At 37.7% G+C, this 26,714-nt stretch overlaps 1 protein-coding gene across 10 annotated transcripts in view; it reads left to right on the forward strand.

Moving 5' to 3' along the window:
- The window catches only part of CHD6 (chromodomain helicase DNA binding protein 6), a 197,470-nt gene that overhangs the window by 61,485 nt on the left and 109,271 nt on the right, over nt 1-26,714 (forward strand). For 8 of the 10 annotated variants that reach the window (XR_006354944.1, XM_043987068.1, XM_043987070.1 and 5 more), the window contains 8 exons: nt 3,545-4,056; nt 4,559-4,706; nt 6,988-7,137; nt 21,515-21,580; nt 23,033-23,091; nt 23,631-23,748; nt 25,680-25,766; nt 25,989-26,123. Coding sequence is in view for 9 of the 10 variants with exons in the window: in XM_043987068.1 (XP_043843003.1) it covers nt 3,545-4,056; nt 4,559-4,706; nt 6,988-7,137; nt 21,515-21,580; nt 23,033-23,091; nt 23,631-23,748; nt 25,680-25,766; nt 25,989-26,123 (1,275 nt within the window). In the remaining variant the exon portion in view is untranslated. The remainder of the gene's footprint in view (nt 1-3,544; nt 4,057-4,558; nt 4,707-6,987; nt 7,138-21,514; nt 21,581-23,032; nt 23,092-23,630; nt 23,749-25,679; nt 25,767-25,988; nt 26,124-26,714) is intronic. The other 2 variants (XM_043987071.1, XM_043987072.1) reach the window with 1 other exon arrangement.

The following is a 26,714-nucleotide window of genomic DNA, read 5'->3' on the forward strand; positions in this document are numbered from 1 at the left end:
TTTTTCTTTGCTATCATTTCCCCATTATTCCCCCATAGAACCCTTCCTTGGGAAGTACAGTTAAGCAAAGCAAATCTTTATTTATTTTGCCCTAAGAATTAAGTCATGATTTTATCTAATTCTGTGAAGATACCCACGGGCATTTGGATTATTGTACCATCTCCTTTTATCTTTTCCCTCATTGTAAGGTAGAGGGATGTACAAACAGAGGATGTGCTTGTTAATAGTTGACTCTCTCTTAGAACTGAGCAGTAATGGGCCGTGTTTTATAAAGTACTGGACATAGCTGGGAAAACCAGAATTCAAATTTGGCCTCTGACACTTACTACTACCTTTGTGACCCTGGACAAGTCATTTAACCTGTCTACCTCAGGTCTCTCATTTGTAAATTGGGGATAATATTAGACTTCTCAGGATTGTTTTGAGGATAAAATGAGAAATCTGTAAAGTACTTTACAAACCCCAAAGTGTTACATGAATGATAGCTGTTATTATTTTGTTTATATTTATTAATGTTATATTGTACATGTTTCTATATATACATGTCTTCATTTGAATGCAAATTCCTTGCAATTGGAGATTATTTCATTCTTTGTACTTGCTGATTGATTAGTAATCCTTTTTCTGCTTTCCTTTTTATGTGAAAATGTCCCTTTTGGAGGTATTAGATTAAGAATAAAAAATAAAATTTCTAAAAATATTTTTCTTCCTTTCATAAATAAATTTCTAGGAAAAAAATGCCTATACTTGTTGCCTCCTCTTCTCCTCTCATTTCTCAATCTTTTAAGCCTCTGCTTTTGAACTCATTAATTAAAACTGTTGGGGCAGCAAGGTGGTGCAGTGATTACAGAGTCAGGCCTGGAGTCAGGAAGACTCATCTTTATGAGTTCAAATCTGGTCTCATACACTTACTAGCTGGGCGAGTGATTTTATTCTGTTTGCCTCATTTTCTTCAACTATAAAATGAGCTGGAGAAGGAAATGGCAAACCACTCCAGTATCTTCTGCCAAGAAAACCCCAGATGGGGTCTCAAAGACTCAGACATGACTGAAACAACTGAACAGAAGATTAAAACTGTACTCCTCAAAGGTAGTAATGATCTGTTAATTTCCAGTATGATTTTAATCTGGGTGTCCCATAAGCATTTCAAACTCAGTATGTCCAAAATTAAGCTTCTCTTTCCCCAAAAGTCCACCCTCCTTCTGAACTTAACTATTTCTGTCAAAGGCAATATCAAGCTTCCATTTATCTAGGATTACAAACCCAGTAGCATCCCATTCTATACTTTCTCACTTTTATCATATCTAGTAATTTGCAAATCTTATGGTTTCTACCTCCACATCACCTCTTATACCCCTCTTTTTTCTGTTTATGTGGCCAAAAGCCTAGTTCAGGCCCTCATAATTTCTTGCCTGGTCTATTGTAGTAGACTCATAATTGGTCTCTCTGCCTCAAGTTTTTCTGTTTCCATGCCATCCAAACACATACTAGGTGTTTTGTCCCAGCCCAGTATGATGGCTCGCTCTCTCACTCTCTCTCTTGCTCTCTCTCTTTCTAGTAAATATTTTACTTAAAGTTTATACTTCCAAATTTTATCCTGCCTTCCCTTCTTCCCTTTTCCCCTCCCTGAGGTGGTAAGCAGTCACATGTAGGTTATACATGTGCAGTTATGTAAAGCATTGCCATATTAGCATTTTGTACAAGAAAACTCGAATAAAAGAAATAAAGTAAAAAGTAGCACGCTTCAGTCTGTCTTCAATCAATATCAGTTCTTTCTTTGGAGGCGGATACTATGCTTCATCATTAGTCCTTTGGGATTGTCTTGGATCATTTTATTGCTGAGAATAGTTAAGTCATTCACAGTTCTTCATCAAGCAATATTGCTGTCACTGTGTACAACGTTCTCTTGGTTCTGCTCACTTCACTATACATCAGTTCATACAAGTCTTTCTAGGCCTTTCCAAAATTGTCCTGTTTGTCATTTCTTATAGAACAATAATATTCTATCCCAATCATATACCACAGCTTATTTAGCCAGTATGGCATCTCTTGTGCTTACCTCTTATCTTAATTTGTGGAATAAAAAAGAACTGAATGTGGATATAATATTTGGAAGAAGTAAAATGGCCGGATCCCACTCAGGCTCTTGTCTTATTCCCCCAAGGTCTACTTTCTTTATTTCTTTATCCAAAATATGAAACATAGAAACATACATGGTATGATATTATATAGTGTATAGTACCATATACTATGCCTCAAGTGATTTTCCTAATCTATCTGATAAACTCAAGTGAATTCTTATTTCCTACAGAATCAAATGTAATCTCTCTTTGGCCTTTAAAGCCCTTTATAATCTGACCCCCACCCCCTTCTAGCCCTCTTCTACCTTACTCCTTTCCTTATTTTCCATGATCCAGCCGAATTGGCTCCCTTCCTGTTTCTCACACAGATATGCCATTTCCTGTCTCCATGCCTTTGCACTAGACACCCATCATGTTGGTAATGCACTCCTTTGTCACCTCTTCCTCTTAGAATCCCTTGTTTACTTCAGCACTTGGTCTAACCCCACTGTTTGTAGGAAGCCTTTCCTGATGTCGTTTTCCTTGCTGTTAGTTTCCTCTCCCCCGTCAATATTGCCTTGTATTTCTTTCATACATACTTATAAATGTATGTATTGTCCTCTCCTGCCCCAATATAATGTAAGCTCCTTGGGATCAGAGACCCTTTTATTTCTGTTTTTAGAAGCTGTGTCTCATATTGTAAGAACATAATAAATGTTTATTCATTGATGAATTGTTGAAGCTAGGTCAGGAGTGTCCTCATATGCTTTTTTTCTGTTTATGTGGCCAACAGCCTAGTTCAGGCCCTCATAATTTCTTGCCTGGTAGTAGACTCATAGTTGGTCTCTCTGCCTCAAGTTTTTCTGTTTCCATGCCATCCAAACACATACTAGGTGTTTTGTCCCAGTCCAGTATGATGGCGCTCGCTTGCTCTCTCTCTCTCTCTCTCTCTCTCTCTCTCTCTCTCTCTCTCTCTCTCTCGTAGCAAAACTAATTATTGTTTCACGTGTTTTTAACTATACTGTACTATACCATGTTTGTCTCTGTATTTTATATTTGGACAAGGAAGGAGAGAGGGTAGACTTCAGAGAGAATAAGACAGTAGGGCCTGAGTGGAATCCACTCATTTTACCTCTTTCAGATATCATATCCACATTCATTTCTTTTTTACTCCACAAATTAAGGTAAGAGATAAGCATAAGAGATGCTATACTGGCTAGGACAAAATACCTAATATTTTGCGTTTGATACTGGTGCCAGAGACTTTGTGATTGGAAGGGGATGAAAGGTGCTCTCCAGAATATGACTCATGAAAGTTTGTATCTGTACCATAGAACCTCATAAAACATCAGATTATGCTGGTTTTTCCTTGTCACTTATAAAGTATGCTGAAGGTCTGCATGCATTTGAACTTATAACAGATCTTTAAGTATTAAGTATTCAAGGGAAATTTAATCTTTTTTTTTTTTGTCTTGTATCTCCAGCAGTTTTCAAATTTAAAAGTTCTGAGTCGCTCCCCAATGTCTGATGCCTCTGTCACTTGTGAGTACAAGTCTCAGTCTTCATTTGTTAGCAGCACTGATAAAGAAGAGAAAATTACAGATTTGGCCAGTCACTGTATCCTTGAGAAGGACCTCTATCCAGCTGAAGATGCTGATCACCTTTTTCCTAGGAAAATGACATCCCATAACGGGATGGAGGACAGTGGAGGTGGAGGCACGGGGGTGAAGAAGAAACGGAAGAAAAAGGATCCAAGTGAACAAGAGGCCGTAGAGAAAGGAGTCAAGGATAAAGAACCCAAACCAAAGAGGAAGAGAGAACCTAAAGAACCAAAAGAACCCAAAAAGGTCAAAGAGCCTAAAAAGCAGAAGGAACCGAAACAGAAGGAGACTGTTAAGAAGTCTAGGAAACCAAGGGAGCCCAAACTGTCCAAGGATCCTAAAGACAAAAGGGGCAGCACAGATTCTACACCCAAGATGAAGTCCAAGAAGGCCAGGTTGGCATCTTTCTTTCTAGTGATCATTATTCCTCATCTCTTTCTCTTTCAAGTCTGGGAATGTTAAGCGCTGGGCCTTACTTTAGCATATGAGGACTACATCTAGACTGTGTGAAAGAAAAAGGAGTTGAAGTCTCTTTGGCTTTAATTTTCAGGATCTGACCTAAGGAGACTTTTTTCTTCCAAGTAGACCAGCAAATCTTGAGAAGCCTTTTGCTTACAGTAAGCATAAGAAAAACTTCTATTTTGATGAAAAACTAAAAATCTGATTAATATTCTTTTGGTGTTGGGGGCCATGATATCTGGGTTTTATCTTTTGTTTTTGTTTTTGTTTTCTGCCAGACTTTAATTCACATTTTCTGAACCACTTCTCAGCCTGTGTGTGCATCTTGAGTAAGCAGTCTTATCATCTATGTGGGCATTTGATACTAGAGTTTTAAAAACTGCCCAAGAGATTTAATTCATTATGTCAAGAAGTTTAACCCTTAATTTTTCCTTGTAGCAAGGAGCAAGGACCAACCCCAGTAGAGAAGAGGAAGAAAGGGAAAAGGAAAAATGATCTATCAGTGGAAAACTTAGAGCTGGATCAGGGCCTACTCAGTCCATCTCATCGGAACCCAGAGGAATCCGCTGAGTCTGCTGACAGCCAGGTATAGCTATGACTGAGAACCACTTGGATGACAGCTTCTACATGAGATCTCGCTTATTGCCATTTTATTACTCGTTTATTCCTGCCTCTTCTTTATTTCTGTAAATCTGAGTCCTAGGACTTGGTTGGAGATACAGAGAGTAGGGCCTTTTCTTAGTGCACTCTTGGGAGCAGCGTTCTTTTCAGAGGGAGTTGCATCCTTCTAAGAATTTTGGGGTCCAGGTTATTGTCACTGTTTTGTACAAGTAATTTTAAAATCTGAATGCTTTAAAATGTTGATTTAGAGAAATGAATGTGCTCCTTATTCCAGGACAGTTTGGGAGGTTCACCAAAGCCAATTTAAAGCCTAACTCATTCTCATTCCTAAAAGCAGTGTCCAGGTGAATGCTGCTTTAGGTAGGACTTTCCCCCCTTCATGGATTGAGTTGTCTTTTCCCTCTTTGGTTCAACAAACCTTCACTAGTAGTATGTGTAGGATGCTTTTTTTTTTTTTTTGGTGGATATTAGGGATACAAAGACAAAAACAAACAAACAAAAACCCAGCTTGTCCCTTGGTGGAACTTTCATCTTCAGCTTGTTTTGAAAGTCCTAGAAATACTAAATTTCTTGAAGTGCCCCCAGCTGCCTAGTTGGGCTTCTCTTTTTAATGGACCATCTATGATCCTACAGTTCCAGCCTTTCGTGGACCTTTTCTACATCTCAAAGCCTCCTAAATTGGGAGGTCCATTGAATCATGGATCTACAGACAGAAGGGGGACCTTAGAGAGCAGCAGTAGGTCAGCATCTGAGGATAATCAGCATTCTGAAATGCCCATTAAAAGCACTGCATATACTGGGCTAATATGAAGAAAATTCTTTGTCAAGTTTAAGGTACATTATTTAGGTTATGATGAACAGGATACTATTAGAAAAACCTGGAAAGACCTACATGAACTGAAGCAGAGTGAAATGCACTGTATACAAAATAACAGCAATAGTGGGGGATGATCTGCTGGGAAGCATGTGGTTATTTTCAGCAAGGCAATGGTCCAATATAACCCTGAAGGACTTATGAAAATGGCAACCCATCTACAGAGAAAGAAGTGATAGTATCTGAAAATAGATGGAAACACATTTTTTTTTCTTTTCTTTTCTTTTTTTCTTTTTTGGTGAGGCAATTGGGGTTGGGTGGCTTGCCCGGGGTCATGCGGCTGGTGGGTGTTGGGTGTCTGGGGCCGGATTTGGGCTCGGGTGCTCCTGGTTCCAGGGCCAGTGCTCTGTCCGCTGCGCCACCTGGCTGCCCCTGGAAACACATTTTTTAAAAAAATGTTTTTTCCCTTTGACAATTCCTCAGTCTGAAGTTTGGGGAGTTTTTTTGACTTTTTTTCTCTCACAACCTAGCTAATGTGGGAATGTTTTCCATGACTACTCATGTATAATTTATTTTGAAATGCTTGAGTTCTAGTGGGTGGGGGTGGGTAGAGAAGTTGGAACAATTTTTTTAAAAAATTGATGTTAAAATTTGTTTTTACATATATTTTGGAAAATAAAATTCTATTCCGAAAAAAAAAAAGCACTGCATATAAACTAGGAGTGCATAGATTTTTTGCAGCTACAGTCATGGTTTCACAATTTGTATATCAGATAAGAAATATTTAGGGTTAGCAAACAGGAAAGGCAAGGCTAAAGAAGGAGAATGGTGAACATATGAGGGTTATAGAGATTGGTGGGGCTTAAGATTCATAAGTCTTGTAATCTTCATGAATCCAAAAGAGAACATAGTCAATGAGATAGAGTAATGAGAATGGTTTTCAGATGTGGCTTTGGGAGTTAAAAAATTACTTTATAGTCATCTTGCTTAGAAGAAACCTGACATTGGCGGGGGGGGGGGGGGGGCAGCAGGGTGGTGCAGTGGATAAAGCACTTGCCCTGGATTCAGGAGGACCTGAGTTCAAATCTGGCCTTGGACACTTGACACTAGCTGTGTGATCCTGGGCAAGTCACTTAACCCCTGTTGCCCTGCAAAAAAAAAAAAAAAAAGGTAACCTGAATTAGACAGAAAAGAATTGTTTGACAAAATGTAAAAACACCAATTTTGTGAAGTCTGATTTTCTTGTGTTGGGTTTTCCTAAGGAAGAGCACACACACTTGAAATAGATGTTGGCAAAACTCATTAAATTCTTTTGTGCCATTCTGAAAAAGAAATGGAACTCCTCTCCTAAATCATGTGGACCTAACGTCCCTGAAATTTGGCTTTGGCAAAAGGAACAATTCCTCCCTGATAAGATTTATTTGTTCTGTAGAAACGGCGCTCAGGACGACAGGTGAAGAGAAGAAAGTATAATGAGGACCTGGACTTCAAAGTGGTGGATGATGATGGGGAAACAATTGCAGTTCTAGGGGCTGGTCGCACCTCAGCCCTCTCCGCTTCCACACTGGCCTGGCAAGCAGAGGTATGGTCACCAGAAATAAGATCTGACCAATTAGGGCATTTGAGTTTCAGGTTTCTTTCTCTCAGTCCTGTTTTTGTGACCGGACCTTGAGAGAGGAAACCTACCATGTTCCTAAGCCCTCATTCCACTTTCCTATAGCTCTGATATAACCTAATACATTACTTTTGGTAGGATTAGGAACTGGGCATTTGCAGATATTAGTAGTCACTCTTCTACCAACCTCTTTAGACCCCCCCCCCCCCAAATACAGGCTGCTAGTCTGTTAAAGTAGGCTACCTTTATCCAGCTTATTATGAATGACCATTTCCATGACAATTGGATTTTCTGGAATTTTTTTTCATGACAATTATTTCAGACACATTTTTTTCCTCTACCATTTGCTTTTATGTTGAACCTACTACACTATAGATTTGAATATCTGCAGTATTAAATAACCCATCATAATCCAAAATAATATTTTGGCATGCTCTGTTAGACTGTGATTCCTTCACACCCTTGTTTTAGAAGAATAAGATACAAACTTTGCCAAGGTTCTTACTTTATACAATCCTAGGATTTAGAGCCCAAAGGGAATTTAGCAATCAGCTTCCTTCATTTTAGAAATAATTTCCATTTCTTGTTTTCCTTAAGTGACTTTGCCATGGTCAAACCCAGGTTTTATGACTCAAGTATTGTGCTTCCTGTTGTTGTGCATTTTTGTCCTCCTTTACCTCACTTCCTTATACTTTTTTCTTTTTCTTTCTTTCTTTGTTGTGTTTGTTTTGCTAAGGGAGTCAAGAATTAAATTAGTATTCATTCACATCTTCTCATACTCTTGCTCTCTGATATTGGGGTCAGAGATAAACCCATTCGCCCTGTCTTATCTAGGCTCTTTATCTTCCCTCCTGACTGTCACAGAGTTCTACACACATTATGTTCTTAATAAATTTGTGATTTACGTTTAATTGATCAATTTTGATTCAGACTGATTTCACATCTTCCTTTTAGATTCTTGTGACATATTCTTAATAGGAACCAAATTCTGATAGCAGATAATTTCTGTATCCCATGGAAAATAATCTTTCTAAGCATTAGGAAAATGTAAAAGAAACAGAAGTGACAAAGTAATCAGGAAAAAAAGGTTGTGTGTATTTGCCTGTTGGCAAATGTATGGAGCAAACACTTGGGTCCTAGAGATAATTATTAGCTGTAAAATTAAATGCGTGGCAAATATGTCAGAGGGTACCCAGTCTCCCCTAAACCCATCCTGTTATTATGTTCATGCCTCGAGCCCAAGTTTCAGGTTTTGGCCTTCACAGAGTATGAGAGTAGCTGTGGCAATGGCCTTGATGTCATGATATGGTGCTGCACTCTAGGTTCATTGTTGTTGGCTATTAATTGATGATGGAATTTTTCTAGGGAAATGGTCTGAAACATCCAATCAAAGTTTGTTGAATAATGAATATGTGTGTGTGCATAGAAAGATCACAAACTTTTGCATTTACTAAGTTGCGATCTAGGCAGCCATCTCTTTTCCATCTGCATTTGGTAGTTGTAACACTGTTCACTCCAGGCTGGATTTCCTTGCCTTTTGTATTACAAACTCATTCTAGTCTATAGCTTCTATTTCATCTGCTTCTGAGATAGTCACACCTTTCCCTTTGTTATGCATAAGAATTTTGACAAAAACAAAATATTTAAATATGAAAAACAAGCATATTTTAGTTCACTTGTATGATAGACTTGTATGGTAGACATTGCTCTGTGTGTGTTTAATTTGTTGCTAACTTATTATGTTCTAAGCTTTTAGCAGGCAGGTTATAACTACACTTTGGATGAATTTGGAATTCAAATTCAGCAGTTTTAAACACTTTTAAACACTTACTGTATGCAAGGCCCTATGCTAGACACTGAGGTTAAACTGTCAGAAACAAATCCCAAGCCTTAAGGAGATTATTTTTGATATAGTGGGAAATGATGGTGGGGTACGGTTTGGGGTTGGTGGTTCTTGGAATTCCTCTTTAAAGAATTACACCCTCTTGCACACAAAACATAGTTAGAACAAGGTGATAGTTTATTTAGGGAGCAAGGGACGGGAAGGGTGGGGGGAGGGGAAACCATGAAAGAAGAATCCTTAGACTTTTTCATTGGGAGATTTGGCATAAAGCACATGGCTCAGAGGTACCAAATCTCCTCGAACAGGAGACTGGAAGGTACTTTTATAGAGGCCTGATGGGGGTGGACCATCTGCCTGTGGAAAGTTCCTTTAGTGAAGGTGGACCATCCCCCACTAGTAGTGACTAGAGGAATTGGGTGAGGGGTGGCTACGGATCCCTCTTCTGGACACAAAGGCCGCAGTCACACCCAAACTTATCTCCCCAGGGTAAGGGAGACCAGAATGAAGGGTAGGAATCCCAAGCTAGCTCAGTCCGATTTGGTTTCTCTAGGCGTTATCTGTCCTCTGGTTTAGTTTCTCAAGGAGAAGATTCCTCGGTGTGCCCCAGAGAAATTCTGGGGTGCTCTGCGCCCCATGACATTTTTAAGTAAAGAAAGTATATTTTTTTAAAAAGTAATCTCAAAGTAGCACTCGACTCTATCTCATGTGTCTAAAGATTACTTATGTGATGTATAAAAAGTCCGAGAGACATTTCTGGGTAATTAACAATCATTTTATTATTATGGCTGGCAAATAATTAACAAAAGGACAGTCATATAGCTTTCTCTTGTAAACCAAAGATGACTCATGGAGGCCTCTCAATATTTATATGCCCTTGGAAGAGTGGGTGTTCCTGATGAATGGAAATCAATTCAGATTGGTTAACAATGAAAGAATAAATATTATAATGAGAGATGGACCTATTCTAATGAGGGGCTGGAGAATGGAACTTGATTATGTTACCTTTACCCCTTTCTACTCAGACCATCCCCAGACTTGGGTAATCTAGGCCCTAGCTTCTTAAACTGTGGGTTTTGACCCCATATGGGTTCAAGTAACTGAATGTGGGATTCACAAAAAATTTGGCAACAGTAAAAGGTTATGAATACCTATTTTATATTACCTATATACTTGGGGGTCGCCTAAAAATTTTGCAAGTGAAAAGGGCTCTCAGGTAGAAAAAGTTTAAGAAGCCCTGATCTAGACAAAGGGATCTGTCTCTACCTAAGCTTGAATGAATAGAACACAATGAGGCAGAATTCACCTAGATTCCATTCTCCTTGTAAGGTTTTCTAATTGGGTAGGGTCCCAACCAGATATGTACCCTGAGGATTTAGACTATCTCATCTATCAGCAGTGTCCTTCAAAGACTTGCTGTATAACCTACAGGGATTTATTTCTGAATGAGGAAATAAAAAGGGGAAACCTTAATCTCAATTAATAGTTGGTTATTAATATAAGAGAGAAAAGTCATTTCTCTCACTTAATATTGGTTGACTTTTGTAGGCACCCTTATTAGACTCTGTCTTATGCTAATTCACTCCTCTAAGCCTTTTTTGCATCTTTTATACAGTAATAAGTACTTAATCTGTAACACTCAGGAAATTAAATGCTATGTGTTTGGTATGTATTACAAACAGTTGGAGTCATTACAGCCAAAAAATTGGTGAAATAAAGATAGTGACATAGATTATGAATATTTTTGAGATTTCCAGCCAGCAAAGTAGAGTGACATATGTAGTAGAGTCATTGTGATAAGCATTCTTTTACTATCAGTCTGAAAGTTATGGATATGAAAGTGTTAATCTGGCATCTAGGAGTCACCATTATAACCCAAACAAAATTTCTGCTGAAAAAATACTAATAGAATAAAGTACTAGAAAGAAGATAGCAAAAAGAAGAGCTGTCCACATATAATACATCCTTTTTAGGTTTGTCATTTCTCATACCAGTCAAATGCTGACAAACATTTTGCACCGAGGTTATAAGTGGATGGCAATTTAGGAATCAAGATGTGTATTCATGGGAGGAAGAGAGTGGTTTTTAATAGATATTTGAAATGACAAGGCAATTTAAGAGTGAGTGCTACAGGAAGCTACCACAGAAAGGTATGCGGAGGGGAAAAGCCCATACAGTTTTAGTAGTGGAAAAGAGTGTTCAGTAATATATGGAGAGATCGTAGATTAATGAGAGCTTAGTAGAAGAAAGAGACTAGGGAGACACTTGGTGAGTTGACCAGACCAGGTCTGAAGATATTTCCAAAAACATGGATGCTGTGCGCTGCAAATTTTATTCCTTCTGCCCTCCCTCCCCTTTCCTCCCCACTCCTAAGGCAGTAAGCAATCAGATATAGGAGAACAACCATTTTAAACGCAATTTGAAATTAAGCACTACTATTCTTAAACCCCAAGGAAGCCATTGAATAAAAAGAAGTCCTTATAATACACCAAAATATTTATAGTGGCACTTTTTTTGTGATTGGAAAGAATTGGAAGCAACGTAAATATTCATCAGTTGGGGAATATCTAAATAAATTTTGGTAAATGAATGTAATGGAATATTACTGGATTATAAGAAATTGTGAATATGACAAAGCATGGAAAAATCAATTGAAAATGAAAATTGCAAAGAACAAGCTTGGCTCCAAAAAATATGTGAAGACACCCTCCCTACTTGTTTGCAGAGGTGGGGGAAGAGTTGCTCAGATTTGGAATGTTTTTTTAAATATAGTCAGGTTTTCCTCATATACTGATAGATTTTGCAGTTTTTTTTCTCCTTTTTCTCTCTTAAAAAATTCCTTTGTTATAAGGTATAACATTCTACTGCCCCCATGTTTAACATTACTAAATGTTGTACAGTGGGGCCCAGCCAATAAAGTTTTAATGTCTACACCATTAGAAACTCTGCTTATTTTTCTGTGTTTGGTTTATTCACTCCATCCAGCACAGTAGCAGAGCATAGTTCTCAGAGATAGACCACTAGCACACAATTACATTCAAACTATCTTAGAGTCCTAGGTAACCCTGTTGAGGACAAATATACTCTCCTACTTTCCACTAGCACCAATGTATTTTTTGTCTATACAACAAGCCAATCACAGTAGTGTCTTTTTTTTAATTTGGAAATTCTGACTGGCTAATGAAGACTTTTAGATTTGATAAGATAATAATTTAATTAGCAGTAAGGCAAAAGACATAATAATATGGTAAAGCAGGTACATCCACAAATCCTCAAACCCGGATTACACTCACACCATTTTTCTAATAGCTATAGTGAATAGTGGGTACAAACTTATAGCAACCTAGCATGCAAATACTTGAGGGAAGCACCATTCGTGTAATTCACATAAACTCATGGTTGTAGGTGCGCCAGGTTTCAGTGTTATTCATTCAGGAACATGTGCACCACATGAAACTGCTTCTCTCCTCACTGCTTGACTATTGATCTGCACTACTCTTAATCTGGGAAAATATCCTCTTTACTTGAACACAGCTTTTATAAGATCTTTCAAATAAATATCACTCTAAAGAAGACATTAGAAAGTGTTAGCTCTTTTTTTTTTTTTCCAGGACAATGAGGGGTTAAGTGATCTTGCCCAGGGTCACACAGCTAGTAAGTGTCAAGTGTCTGAGGCTGGATTTGAACTCAGGTCCTCCTAATCCAGGGCTGGTGCTTTATCCACTGCGCCACCTAGCTGCCCTGAAAGTGTTAGCTCTTAATGTTAATATCAAGACTTGAGCCTGAGAAACTCCAGAGCTCTACAAAATACCCCTCTTTCTGGGCTCCGCAAAACAGCCCAGGCTAATACTTACTTGGATGTTGCATACAGTAAGTTACTTAATAATGCATTCCCTCACTCCTCATCTGCATGTTGGGTGTTTTCCACACCCTCCCCAAGAGTTTCACTACCCATTTAGAATAGAGTTCATAGCAACATGCTTCCCGCACACCTATCAAGCTGTCAAAGCAGCTGTGATGCACTTCTGCCTTTCCTTCTGAAGACAGAGGTGGTAGGAGAGAGCCACCTGCCCTTTTGAAAGCCTCATTTTGCTCCCACCTGGGGTGGCTGGGTGCTGGAGCTCTTGGCCAATGAATTCACTTTTTTCTGGCCAATCAGGATTCATCAGTTGAAGCAGTCTGTCCTAACTGCTGTTCTGTTCCATTGGAGCCGCTTTTCAGTCCCTTGCTGTCTTCTTTAGCTCTTTCTTTGAAGGTTTCTTTCCTTCTTTGTTGCCCTCTCTGCTATGATGCTTTCTATGAGAGCCTCTTCCCTAATTCTCAGTCACTCCTTTTGACTTTAAAAAATCACAACTCGGGGGCAGCTAGTGGCGCAGTGGATAAAGCACCGGCCCTGGATTCAGGAGTACCTGAGTTTCAAATCGGCCTCAGACACTTGACACTTACTAGCTGTGTGACACTGGGCAAGTCACTTAACCCCCATTGCCCCGCAAAAACAAAAACAATAGCAAAACAAAAAATCACAACTCCCAAATTCCCCCATCAAATCAGTAGTCCTTTTTAAACTTACAAACTTCTAAATTCATCTCAGTGTCCAAACATTTATTTCTTCATTTCTTAGTTTCACCCCACTAAACTTATGTAAGAGATTTGAAATTAGCTGAGGTAGCCTTAGTTCTAAAGTCCTCCCTCTTCATTGTCCTTGAGATTGTCATTTTTCACTATCCTCTTTCTCTGCTTCTTCATAAATAAATAAATAATCTTTCTCTGCTTCTTTATCACATTCAACTGTTCCCACACAAGCATGACATCACATCCATATTGTTGACAGCAAATCTAATCAGTCCACTTTTGTGCAGATCATTTTCTCTGTTCTTTTCCATTAACTGCCCTTTATGAAAGGAACCTAAAGAGATAGTGTAATTTGTAACTCAAAATCTTACAAAAATGAATGTTAAACTATCTTTACATGTAATTGGAAAAAAAATTTAATAAAATAAAAAAATATATAAGCGGTAGTATACCTTACAAAGAGATGACTCTCAGGAAGGAGGTGACGTGCAGGGGGACATTTAAGCAATGTAAGAACAAAAGATCAATAAATAGTATTTTTTTTTAAAATGAGTAGCCAAAAGTTTAGAATACCCTCTGCTAGGGAAGCCAGCTTGGGTAGGTAAACAAGCCAGCAGTCTGCTAGTAATATGACCAGTGATGCTGTAGGAGCACCTAAAACCTGTCATACTTATTCTAAGGGAGTCAGAAGCCTGGAGTGCCTGGATGATGAACCGTTTTGGGGGGTGGGAGGGGTGTGGAAACAGCACTCTGGGGAATGCAGGATGGGGAGTAAATAAATGAATAAGCACTTAGTCCACTAAGTACTGGAGATGCAAAGAGAAAAGCAAGACTATCCCTACTCAACAAATTCATATCCTAATGGGGAAGAAAACACATATGAAGGTTTTTCAGCTGCAAATCAGATGTAAAAATCCCATGGTTCTTAGGGCACATTAACAAAGCAGAGGTTAGTGCTTCTTAATGTTATTTACATTGATTTGACTTTTTAAATTTGATTTTTCATATGCAGTTTCTAGTACTGAACTGTTTAATGGTGGCAAGAACTTTCCTTCAGTAAATATGACTGTAGCACCAGCAGTACAGTTGCCAGCGCTGAATCTCCATAGGGATTGCTTTTCAGTGCTCTTGGGCTCAGGATCCTTAGCTGTCTCCCTTAGGATCTGAGGGGAGATGGTGGTCAAGGTAATGGTGATATTAGGTCAGCCCAGGCTGAGGGGAAAATACACAGCACTCTAGCAACAGTATGCCCTGACTAGGAAGCTTCAGGGAGGCTCAGAAACCTACAGCTCTAGAACAGTGGAACAGAGCTGAGGGCTGGCAGAGCTATGACCAGGAACTGGACTCTCTCTCGAGGGCCCTGAAAACCATAATACCCTGAACCCAGACAATCCAAGTGTGCCTGAGCCTGCCAAACTGAATTCAGGGCCTGACCATTCTGTCTAAGAGTGTGGGATAGGACAGAGTTTGACTCTGGCCCATTCCACAAGTTTGGCTAGTCACATAAGCAAACAAAAGACAACACTATAAAGAAACAGAGAAAAAGTAGTGGGAAAGGAATGTACCAGAGATAAAGTGAGGAACAAGGATGTGGAACCTTCAGTTTCTCATCTGAAAAGGATATACAAATGTAGAAGAAGGAGCAGGGAGAATGGGACTCTAGTCAAAAAGATAAATGATGGGTGAACATACATACTTGCACAAAAAAGTTGGTCTAGAAAAATCATTAACCTTCACAGGGAAGAAAGAATGAGAATGGGGAAAGAGGATTTAAGAGTGAGGCTAAAGTCTGAATGGAGTAGTCATTGGCAAACAAAACAAAGATCCACTCAGAGTGGAAATGAAAGGGGGAAGGGCAATTAAAAGAAATAAAATATAAGAACTAGTGAGCTGAATCTGGATATAAAAGAAGAAAGGTGGGATAGTTCATTAGAGGCAAACCACTTAAGTATAGATAACTAGTGTAGGCCACCTTCCTTCTCTCTCACCTCCTTTAAGATGATGGGGAAGGGGCATACGATGAAGGGAAATACATGCATGATTTGTAAAAACCATGAACAGAATGGACTCATCATAAAAACAGAAAAGGCTAGCAAAACAGATTAGAAATCTAATTCAGAAATTTCTAGGAAACAGAAAGATTCAGAGTTAAAGGAGGCTGGAACAATTTTTATTGTGCTTCAAGCAAACTTAGAAAAGCAGCAAGTGGCAGTGAAGATAAGGGTAACAGTAAAATAGACGTTAGAAAAGATAAACTACATTTATGGAAACCTACATTATGTGTAAAGGCACCATAGATAAGGAAATAATATCAGTATTTAATACATGGTACTGAATACTTGGCTTCTAAGTATTTAAAGGGGAAAAACCAATGTTAGGGGAAAATAGACAGCAAAACTATAGTTAAAGACCTCAATGGATCCCTTTCAGACAAATCTAACAAAAGATAAAAAAAGAAACAAGGACTTGAATAGAATTTTTAATCAAGTTAGATGTATTTGGGCAAATATTAGATGTAAACAACATAAATAGAAATATTTCCCTGCTGTGTGTGATGCCTTTACAAAAATTAACCATGTTATAGAACTAGGCATATCAAACTCATAAACAAATAAACACTCATACCACCAATACAATAAAATTTATAGTCAGTAAAGCACCTTTAAAGATCCAAATTTAGATGGACATTAAATAATTTAAACAAACTTAAAGCGTTATTAGATGAAAGTACGAATTTTAGAAATAATAAACAATTTCATCAATAAAAATGACAATGATGAGGCAGTTTATTAAAACTTTGGATGGAGGGGCAGAGCCAAGATGGCAGAGTATAGGCAGAGACTTTGCCTGAGTACTCTCAAATTTCCCTCCAGACAATGTTAAAATAATGCCTCAAAAACAAAATCCAGAATGGCAGAACCAACAAAGGACAGGGTGAAACCATTTTCTAGCCCATGACAGATTAGTAAGCTCAACAGGAAAGGACTGTGTCTCATTGGAGCCAGAGTGGAACATAGTCCCACACAGGCCACACCCAGCAAACCAGCAACAGGCCTTGGAGGGCAGCTGAATCAATGGCTGGAAACTCTCAGGCCATAGATGGTAAGGGGGTCGCACAGCTGTTCAGATGATTGATTACAGGGGACCCTTTGCTGGCTGGGAAGAGGATTCTCTTGCATTGCCCATACAAAGTTCTGGGAAAAGTGAACCACTAAAGCACTATTGGTAGAGTTGTAAACTGATCCAACCATTCTGGAGAGCAATTTGGAACTATGCCTGCATATATCCTTTGACCCAGCAATACCACTACTAGGTCTGTATCCCAAAGGAGTGGGGGGAGGGGGGAGGAAAAGGACCTAGATGTACAAAAATGTTTATAGCAGCTCTCTTTGTGCTGGCAAAAAAAAAAAAAAAAGGAAATTGAGGGGATGGCCATTAAGTAGGGAATGGCTAAACAAGTTGTAGTGTATGATTGTGATGGAATACTACTAAGCTGCAAGAAATGACAAGCAGGATGCTTTTCAGAAAAATCTGGACTTAACGAATTGATGCAAAGTGAAGTGAGCAAAACCAGGAGAACAATGTACACAGTAACAGCAATATTGTGTGATGACTAACTGTGAATGATTTAGCTAATCTCAGCACTACAGTGATCCCAAGACAATTCCAAAGCACTTATGATGAAAAATTCTATCCATTTCCAGAAAAAGAACTGATGGAATCTGAATACAGTTGAAACAAACTTTTTTCTTACTTTCTTTATTCTTCTTGGGTTTTTGATAGTGGACAGGGAGGAGGTATTTGTTTTGTTTCACATCATAACAAATATGGAATTATGTTTTTGCATGACTGCATAGGTTTTGTATAACCTATATCAAATTGCTTGACTTCTCAATGAGAAGAAAGAGGAGAGAGGCAGAGAATTTAGAAGTCAACATTTTAAAAAACAAATGTTAAAAATTGGTTTTACGTGTAATTGGGAGGAAATAAAAGATTTTTAACACATCAGAAAGAAAAAGTAAAAGAAAAAACTTTTGGGATAGAGCAAAAAGAAGTCCTTGAAAATTCATGTCTCTTAAAAACTTTAATCAACAAAAGAGAGAAAGAATAAGTCAGTGTATTTATGGAGTATTCATCTAAAAAAAGTTTAAAAATTAAATAAAAAATCTAAACAACAAAATAGAAATTTTAAAAACCAAAATATAGTATAACAAAATTGAAAACAAAGAAGTCATTGAAATGTTAGATAAAACCAGAAGCTGATTTTAAAAAGAAAAAAGGAAAGAAACTAACAAAATAGAAAAAATAGCTAAAATAATTTTTTTAAAGAGAGGAAAAGCAAATGTCAGCAATGAAAATGGAGAATTCACAACAAAGCAAGAGGAAATAAAGTCATTATGAACTCTTGCCTAATTACTGGTTTCAACAAAAGTGATATGAAATGGTAAATATTTATGAAAATGTAAAATGTGCAAATTAATAAAATAAGAAATCAAGGTTTTAAATTACCTAATCTCAAAAAATGAACTTGAACAAACCATAAATCAACTCCATGAAGTGAGCAAACAAAAAACAAAACAGGACCACATAGATTGATAAACTCTATCAGACGTTCAGAAAATAATGCATTCCAACATTACATTAAGTTTGCAAAAATCAGAAGAAAAGGTAGCCTGTCAGATTCCTTTAATAATAGAAATATGATTTGATCCCTAAACCAAAAAGTGAGAAATCACAGAAAACTGTATACTGATATACATAATGAATGTTGATATAAAATATTAAAGTGACTATAGCACATTATTAAATTTTACACACCATGATGATCAGAGACTTATGAGCTATTAACAATTGGTTAAATTTTAGGAAAACTAATTATAATAGGCCATATTAATAATGAACACTTTGAATAACTTGATTATCTCAACAGGCATATAACATAATTATTTCAGCAGGTAAAAAGAAAAGCTTTTGACAAAATAAAATCCCCTTTTCTATAAAAAGCAAAAAACAAACAAAAAATATTTAAAAGCATAGGAATAGGTGGGCCTTTTCCTTGGTATAATGAATAGTATCATTTTCTTTTTTTTTTTTTGCAGGCCAGTGAGGGTTAAGTGACTTGCCCAGGGTCACACAGCTAGTAAGTGTTAAGTGTCTGAGGCTGGATTTGAACTCAGGTCCTCCTGAATCCAGGGTCAGTGCTTTATCCACTGAGCCACCTATCTGCCCCTTAGTAACACTTTAAAACTAAGCGCCAGCATCATTCCAGTAAGATCAGTGGTTATGTCCATGATTAAATCAACACTTTTATTTGATGTAATTCTAGAAATGCTAGCTATAGATATGATGGACAGCTAAGTGATACAGTGGATAGAGTGCTGGGCCTGCAGTCAGGAAAACATATCTTCCTCAAACCTGGCCACAGACACTAGTTGTGACCCTGGGCAAGTCACTTAACCCTATTTGCCTCATTTTTCTCATCTATAATATGAGCTAGAGAAGGAAATGGCAAACCACTCCAGGATTTCTACCAAGAAAACCCCAAAAAGGGCCATAAAGAGTCTGCCACAACTAAAAAACAACTGAATGTATAAGACAAGAAAAAGAAATTAAGGTTATAAGCTTAGGGAGAAAGGAAACAAAATTTTCTTTTTTGCAGATGATATGGTATTTTACTTTGGGGACATTGGAAATTAAACTAAAAAGTTGATTAAAATAATTATCAATAATCTTAGCAAAGTAGTTATATATAATAATATGTGTATAATGTGTATATATATATATATATATATATATATATATATATATATATATATAAACCACTTTAATCCTGTGGCCTTTCTGCCATATCACAAACAAAACCTATCAAGAAGAAATAGAAACAAATTCTATTTAAAATAGGTACAAAAAAATTGAGGAATCTTTGAAAATGTTTTCTATAAATACAGAGCTAAATATTGGAGACATTAATTACTCATGGCTGGTCTGTGCCAATATAATAAAAATGGTAATACTCTGAAAATTAACTTACTACCTTAATAACCATACCAGTCAAACTACTAAAGTGTTATTTCATACAACTTTGTTAAAAGGTAACAAATTAATCTGGAGAAGAAAATATCAAGAATTTCAAGGGAAATTTTTTAAAAATAGAAAGGAAAGAGGTCTACTATTACCAGGTCTCAGGTTATACTATAAAACAGCACAGCAATCATAAAAAACTATTTGGTACTGGTTAAAAAATAGAAAGTTGGTTAGAGGAACAAATTAGGCATTCAGCATCCAGAAGCAAACAAACAGTAGCATAGGGTTTAACACATCCAAAATCTCCCTGCTGAGGCAAAGATTCTCTGTTTAGCAAGAACCACTGGGAAAACTGGAAAACAGCATGGCAGAAATGAGTTTTAAATCAAGATCTCCCATCGTATGCCACATTAAGCTCCAAATACATGACTTAGATATAAAAAGTCATGTCATAAAATTTGAGGAGCAGGGAAGAAGATAATATTCTGTAACTGGATATTGAATGCATTCTTGACCAAAGGATAGAGAGTGTCAAACGAGATAAAATAAACAATTTTCTTTTTGTCTTTGCATATAATCTTTGACCCTCTGATACCACTGCTAGATATAAACTCCAAAAGGCTCAAAAAAAGGACCCTTATATACAAAAATATTTGTAGCAGCACTTTTTGTTTTAATAAAGATTTGGAAAACAATAGGATGCCCGTCAGGGAAATAGCTAAACAAGTGTAGCAATGAATGTAATGGAATACTATTGCACAGTATGAGATGAATGATTCAGAGAAACCTGGGAAAACTTGTATGAACTGGTGAATATTAAAATGAGCAAAATCAGGAGAATAATTTATGCAATGACTACAGCTTTATAAAGAGAAGCAACTTTAAAAGACTTGAGAATTCTGACCAGTCACAATTCCAAAGGACCAAAACTGAAGAATGTTTTCTACTTACTGACAGAGAGGTGATAGAATAGAAGTGCTGAATGAGGTATATTTTTCTTGAGCATGACTGATAGTGCAAATTTGTTTGCTTGATGGCCTGTTTGTTCCAAGGGATGAGGTTTTTATTCTCTTTTTGCAGGAAAAGATTGTTGGGAAGCAGGGAGCTAGTAGTAGGGATACCAACAATAAGGAGAAACAGAAAGAAAATAGTCAATGAAACTTTTAAAAGAAGCTACACAGTAGAACAAAAGGAGGTTCAGAGGGAGAAAAGCAGGGCAGCTTTGAAAATAATATACTAGAATATATTATATATAGACTTTAAAAGGTAACAAACTTGACTTTGCACATAGTCACATTTTCTTATCAGTCCTGTTTCTAAAAGAAAAGAATATTTGTTTGAATTCTATAAGACATGGACTCATGTGCCAGGGCTACCACCTACCTATTTACTTCCTGGCGAGAAAGGAGCAGACCACTTAACCACTTTGGTCCTCCATATATTTGACTGTAAAATGGGGTTAATATTACTTATTCTACCTATATCCCAGGATTCCTATGAGGAAAACTTTTTAAACTATAGAGGGCTATAGTATGTAAATGTGAGCTGTTGCTCTTATTATTAGAATACTCTTGTCCCATTAGTACCATAGGAATTTTCTAATAATTTATATGATTAACTAGGGATTTTTTTTCCCCTTTCTGGGGGACTCTTTGTGATTTTGAAGCTTTCCAATGAGTGCTGTCTATTCTGCTTTATGTTCCGTCATAGTTTTATGCAGTCCTCAAACCCTTCCAGTAGAGTGATACTGTTGTAAAAGGTTATTTTATAATAGTGGTACACACTATGTCCTGCTGTTACTGATGACTAGTAATCTTCTAGCTGAAACTGTGCCCGTCGTGGTGCTTCTGATGACATTTGCCTTGATATCAGTAAAATAATGATCATTACTTTAACCTTTATCTTTAGGAGCCTCCAGAGGATGATGCTAATATCATTGAGAAGATTTTGGCATCCAAGATGGTACCTAAGGAGGTTAGTGGCTTATGATTTCTAATTTTCATCTTATTCAGCCACCTGGAAATGTGTACAAGTTTGGAGGAATGGGAGCGGGGCAGAGAGGAGAAATTGAAGGAAGACTGGGGGTGTAATGCCTTGCTGGGACTGAGAATTATGACAATTTTTTTTGGCATTTATCATCCATTTGTCCTTCATAATAAATTTTGGGTCATATAACTTAAGGGAAAAACGTTTTTCCCTTGTCTTTCTATCTATAGATAGCTATTCCATAATTGCTACCTTCATTAGAGTTCAATTGGGGGCCAAGATTGAAGACAGTAAGTAATATACCAGAGAAGTCTTGGTTTGGTTAGTTTGAAGTAAAGTATCCCAGAATTAGCAGGCAGCGTCTCAGGAAGAACACTTTTAGAGACAGAAGAATATTTGGGAAGGATGTCAATGAGGATTTATTTTTCATCCTTAAATATTTAAGGAAGTCGGGACAGCTAGACGGCACAGTGGATAAAGCACCAGCTCTGGATTCAGGAGGACCTGAGTTCAAATCCAGCCTCAGACACTTGACACTTACTAGCTGTGTGACCTTGGGCAAGTCACTTAACCCTCATTGCCCCGCCCCCCCCCCAAACACCAAAAAACAAAACAACAACCACCACCACCACCCACAAATATTTAAGGAAGTAAGTTTCCTTTCTTTATCTTGAATGCCACAGATGATTTATTGAGTGTTATAAGAAAAATTACAAATCGAGGCATACTTTGTCTGATGTTGTCAGGCAAAGTAGCATCTCCTTAGGTCTAGGATAGTTAGTTCATAGCAACAATGGGAAGTCAGCTTTATGGAGTTAGAGTAAGCATTTATTCAAATGAATTGGGGCTTAGGGTCATTGCTTGTTGATGATGCTGTTGCAAAATAATGTTGGCTGGATCATTGCTCTGTAGGGTGTGGCTATATACAAGTATTCCCTTTTACTCTAGATTTATCCTAAACATCTATGCTAGTTGTGTGATCTGAGGCATAAGATGAATCTAGTTCTAACTTGAACTTGCAAGACTACAAAGATAATGGAGCCTCAATCCATGTGGTTTTTGTTGTTGTTGTTGATGTTGTTGTTTTTCTGGTTTTTTTGGGGGGGAGGCAATTGGGGTTAAGTGACTTGCCCAGGGTCACACAGCTAGTAAGTGTCAAGTGTCTGAGACTGGATTTGAACTCAGGTTCTCCTGACTCCAGGGCCAGTGCTCTATTCACTGCACCTCCTAGCTGCCCCAATCCATGTGTTTTTAGCTGTGTTTCATCTCCATTAAACTTGGTCTTTAGTTGTCAGCAAGAAGCAAAAGGAGTGTGAAAGTGAAATTTATCTTAAGTAATCCTTGCTAAAAATTTATGGATTTTCATTTAGCACATGAGTTAGTCATACAGAGTAGCACCTGGCATGGGGACTGAACTAATAATCTGCGTGTTGGCTACAGGTTCACCCTGGGGAGCTTCCTTTTGACATGGAGCTGTTCTACGTCAAGTACAGGAATTTGTATGTATTCACTTGTTTACAGCTTTTCATTTCTTCCATTGCATTTCTTTCACATAAAAGTATGCTTTCCCCCCATTTTTAACAGAATGTCCCATGTGGACTTCTTTCACAATGTTTTTAGGATGACCCTTTTTTTATCTCCTTGAGTGTTCCTGAAGTGTAATCTTCCTTCTCTTCTTGCTCTTCCTCTTCTTTCCATTTTCTTTTGCTCCTCTTTCGCCCTCAGTGATATACATTATAGTCTGTACCCACCATTGCCTTGTTAGCATCAGTTCTTATGTGGACATAACTACTTGTAACTTGGCCTGGCTTTTCCCTCTCCTGAAGGGCCCAAACCCACTCCTTAAAGACACGAAAAGTCAAAAAGAGCAAATTGGTACAATGACAATCCTGAATCTTGGCATCAGAAACGAAACTCTCATCTTAGACAAAACCAAACAGCTGCTTTTATGTTTAATAGTTTGATTTGTAAGCGGTTAAAACAAACAATACGTTTGTGTAGCTATTCCTGGATTAAATGTTCCTGTCTCTTTGGACAGTTCCTACTTGCACTGTAAATGGGCAACAATGGAAGAGCTGGAAAAAGACCCTCGAATCTCTCAGAAGATAAAGCGCTTCAGAAATAAGCAAGCACAGATGAAGCACATTTTCACTGAGGTAAAATGACATCAAATAATTAATGTGGCCTCAGTTATTCTTTAAGTTTGGAAAATCTAGCTCAGGGATTTGAGAGTGATTTATTCCTCAAAGTTGAAGCTCTCTGTAAATCCACTGTTTCTCTCAAGTTGTTGAACCTGCTATTTTCTGCTATAATTAGTCCAACTTAATGCTAAAGAAAAACAGTGACCCAGTAGTGTATTTAAGTGAATCAGTGCCCACAGAAGGTTAAAGAACATTGGACATTGCCAAGTAGAATGTGAAAACTCAATAGGACATTTCTTCAGAATGGATGTACAGAACAGTAACAAAGTGAGAACAATTCGCATGCTCTTTCATCAAAAAAGAGTCACATTCTTGCTTAACTAAGTGTGAAGTCTGTTGCTTTCAAATTGGAGGAAATTTTTATACAAATGTTTGAGTTCACTTTTTGATTTTTAAAATTTCAAGGGAAACAATATACAGTTTTGTTTGGTTTTTTGCGGGACAATGGGGGTTAAGTGACTTGCCCAGGGTCACCCAACTAGTAAGTATGAAGCATCTGAGGCTGTATTTGAACTTAGGTCCTCCTGAATCCAGGGCTGGTGCTTTTATCCACTACGCCACCTAGCCGCCCCAGCAATATACAGTTTTGATGAGTTTTGGTGAACTGTTGAAAAGCCTTGTTGATGATGCAGAGTGAAGGAAGCAGAATCAGGAGAAAAATTATACAGTAACTACAACATTGTAAAGAAAAACAAAATTGAAAGACTTAAGGTCTCTTATCAGTGCAGGGGACTGATGATGAGTCCTGCTACATACAGCCTGACAAGAGGTGGAGAGTGGAGAACTCAAGGAGTAGGTTGAGAGGTATATGTTTTAATTTGGCCAATCAGTGGATTTGTTTCGTTTGACTCTGCTTATTTTGTACAAGGGTGATTTTGCTTTGTTTTGTTTGGAGGGATGGCAGTTGGTAAGGGGAGATCAGTGATATCAATGATCATGATGCCAGAACAAAAAGAAAAGTGACAAGAGGGAAGTTAAGGAAACTCAGACAAGCGGGTCAACTCTGAAACTAATGTCTGGAATTTATCCTATAATTTTTTAAAGAAATGCAAGCTGTATGCTGTGGAGATGTGGGGATTTATATGCAGACCTCTCTCAGTTCTTTATATATGACAGTGCTTATGTTTGTCAATATTGGTTAAATTAAAAATAAAATTTGAAAAAAAATGTTCCTTTTTGGAGCAGTGATCTCCTAGCTGCTGAAAATGTGTAGAGACAGATTGAATGTTCCTCTGATACTACCTGTGTGACCTCAGGCAAGTCATTTCATCATTCTCCCTTGTCTCCATTTCCTTGTATGTACAAGGAAGAGATTATAAGAGATGGCATCTGAAGTCCCTTCCACCTCTAAATCTATCCCCTAGGATATGTCAGGGATTCTGTAAAGGGAATCCTAGGGGATTAAGAGGAAATACAAGGATCCCTTCTTCCATATGCATGGTGTTACTTTGAGTCCTATATAAAGCACCTTAACGAAAATATCCTTTGCCTTCATGAAACTTTTAATATTAAAGTGGCAGGACCTGAATTGTAATAGGAGAGATCTTGAGAGAAGAGAACTGATGTTTGTTTGCTAACTTTTAAAGAAATATCCCTCTATATGCAAATGGATGGGCTTTTTTGGCCTAATGGCATTTTTAAAAAAACATTGATTGTTGGGTGGCTAGGTGGTGCAGTGGATAAAGCACAGGGCCTGGATTCAGAAGAACCTGAGTTCAAATCTGGCCTCAGACACTTGACACTTACAAGCTGTGTGACCTTGGGCAAGTGACTTAACCCTCATTGCCCAACCCCTTCAAAACCAAAACAAAACAAAAAAGACATTGATTGTGGGGCTTAAAGGGATCAGGGAACTCTTTTTAACTGCATTTCTCTGTTTGCATTAGCCTGATGAAGATTTATTCAATCCAGACTATGTAGAAGTTGATCGTATCTTAGAAGTGGCCCACACCAAGGACTCTGATACAGGGGAAGTAAGTGCTTCTGTACCCTGTAGTCTCTTTCATTCCTGCTGTGTATTTGGGTGGTACTTATTCCATCAAGGTTAACTTCGTAACCCTTCTTTGAATTCCACACATCTGTTATCTAATTGCAGTGATTTTCAAATACCTGGCCAAGGTAGGACCAGTCCTAGTCCCTGTGTTCTTGTGGTAAGTGACTCGGATTTCTCTTCTCTCCTCTTTGCTCCCAATCAGGAGGTGACTCATTATTTAGTGAAGTGGTGTTCCCTGCCATATGAAGAAAGCACCTGGGAATTGGAAGAAGATGTTGATCCAGCTAAAGTGAAAGAATTTGAGTCTCTTCAAATTCTTCCTGAAATTAAACATGTGGTAATATGCCTCTGTTTTTCACTTAAGTCCTTTAAATAATATGTTTAATAGGCACGTGGACTTATCAATCATGAAACATAAAAAAGCAGTCATTTGTATCTGCATATGCAAGATGGGTGTGGGCACCTGTGCATGTGTAGCTTTTTAACTGGAGAGTTTATTTTTCTTCCTGGCCCCAGATGGCCAAACCAACTGTTTTCCTTACCTCATCATCAGACATGTTTGGCAAAAGTAAAACTCTTCCCCATTTCTTTGAAGCTGTCTTCTTTTCTTCACTTGTTACCCTTACTCATGCATGCCACTATTTCCCTCATCTGTCAAATTGTGAATTAATTCATCCCTTTTCCTGTGCTGAAATTTTCAAATTTCATTTCCAAATAAAGGTGCAGGCATCCACATAAAGTTCCCTAGCAATATTTTTCTAATTAAACTTCACCTAAAAAGACCAGACCTGGTTCCCTGTATAAAAATGTTTGGTTTTTTGCTTGAGTTTTTAAAAAATCACAAAGATGTTAAGTAATTGTATAGTGAGTTCACTTTAATAAAATTAAAAATTTTTTTTTTTTTTTTTGCGGGACAATGAGGGTTAAG

Source organism: Dromiciops gliroides, chromosome 2, assembly GCF_019393635.1.
Source record: "Dromiciops gliroides isolate mDroGli1 chromosome 2, mDroGli1.pri, whole genome shotgun sequence".
Taxonomy (NCBI): Eukaryota; Metazoa; Chordata; class Mammalia; order Microbiotheria; family Microbiotheriidae; genus Dromiciops; species Dromiciops gliroides.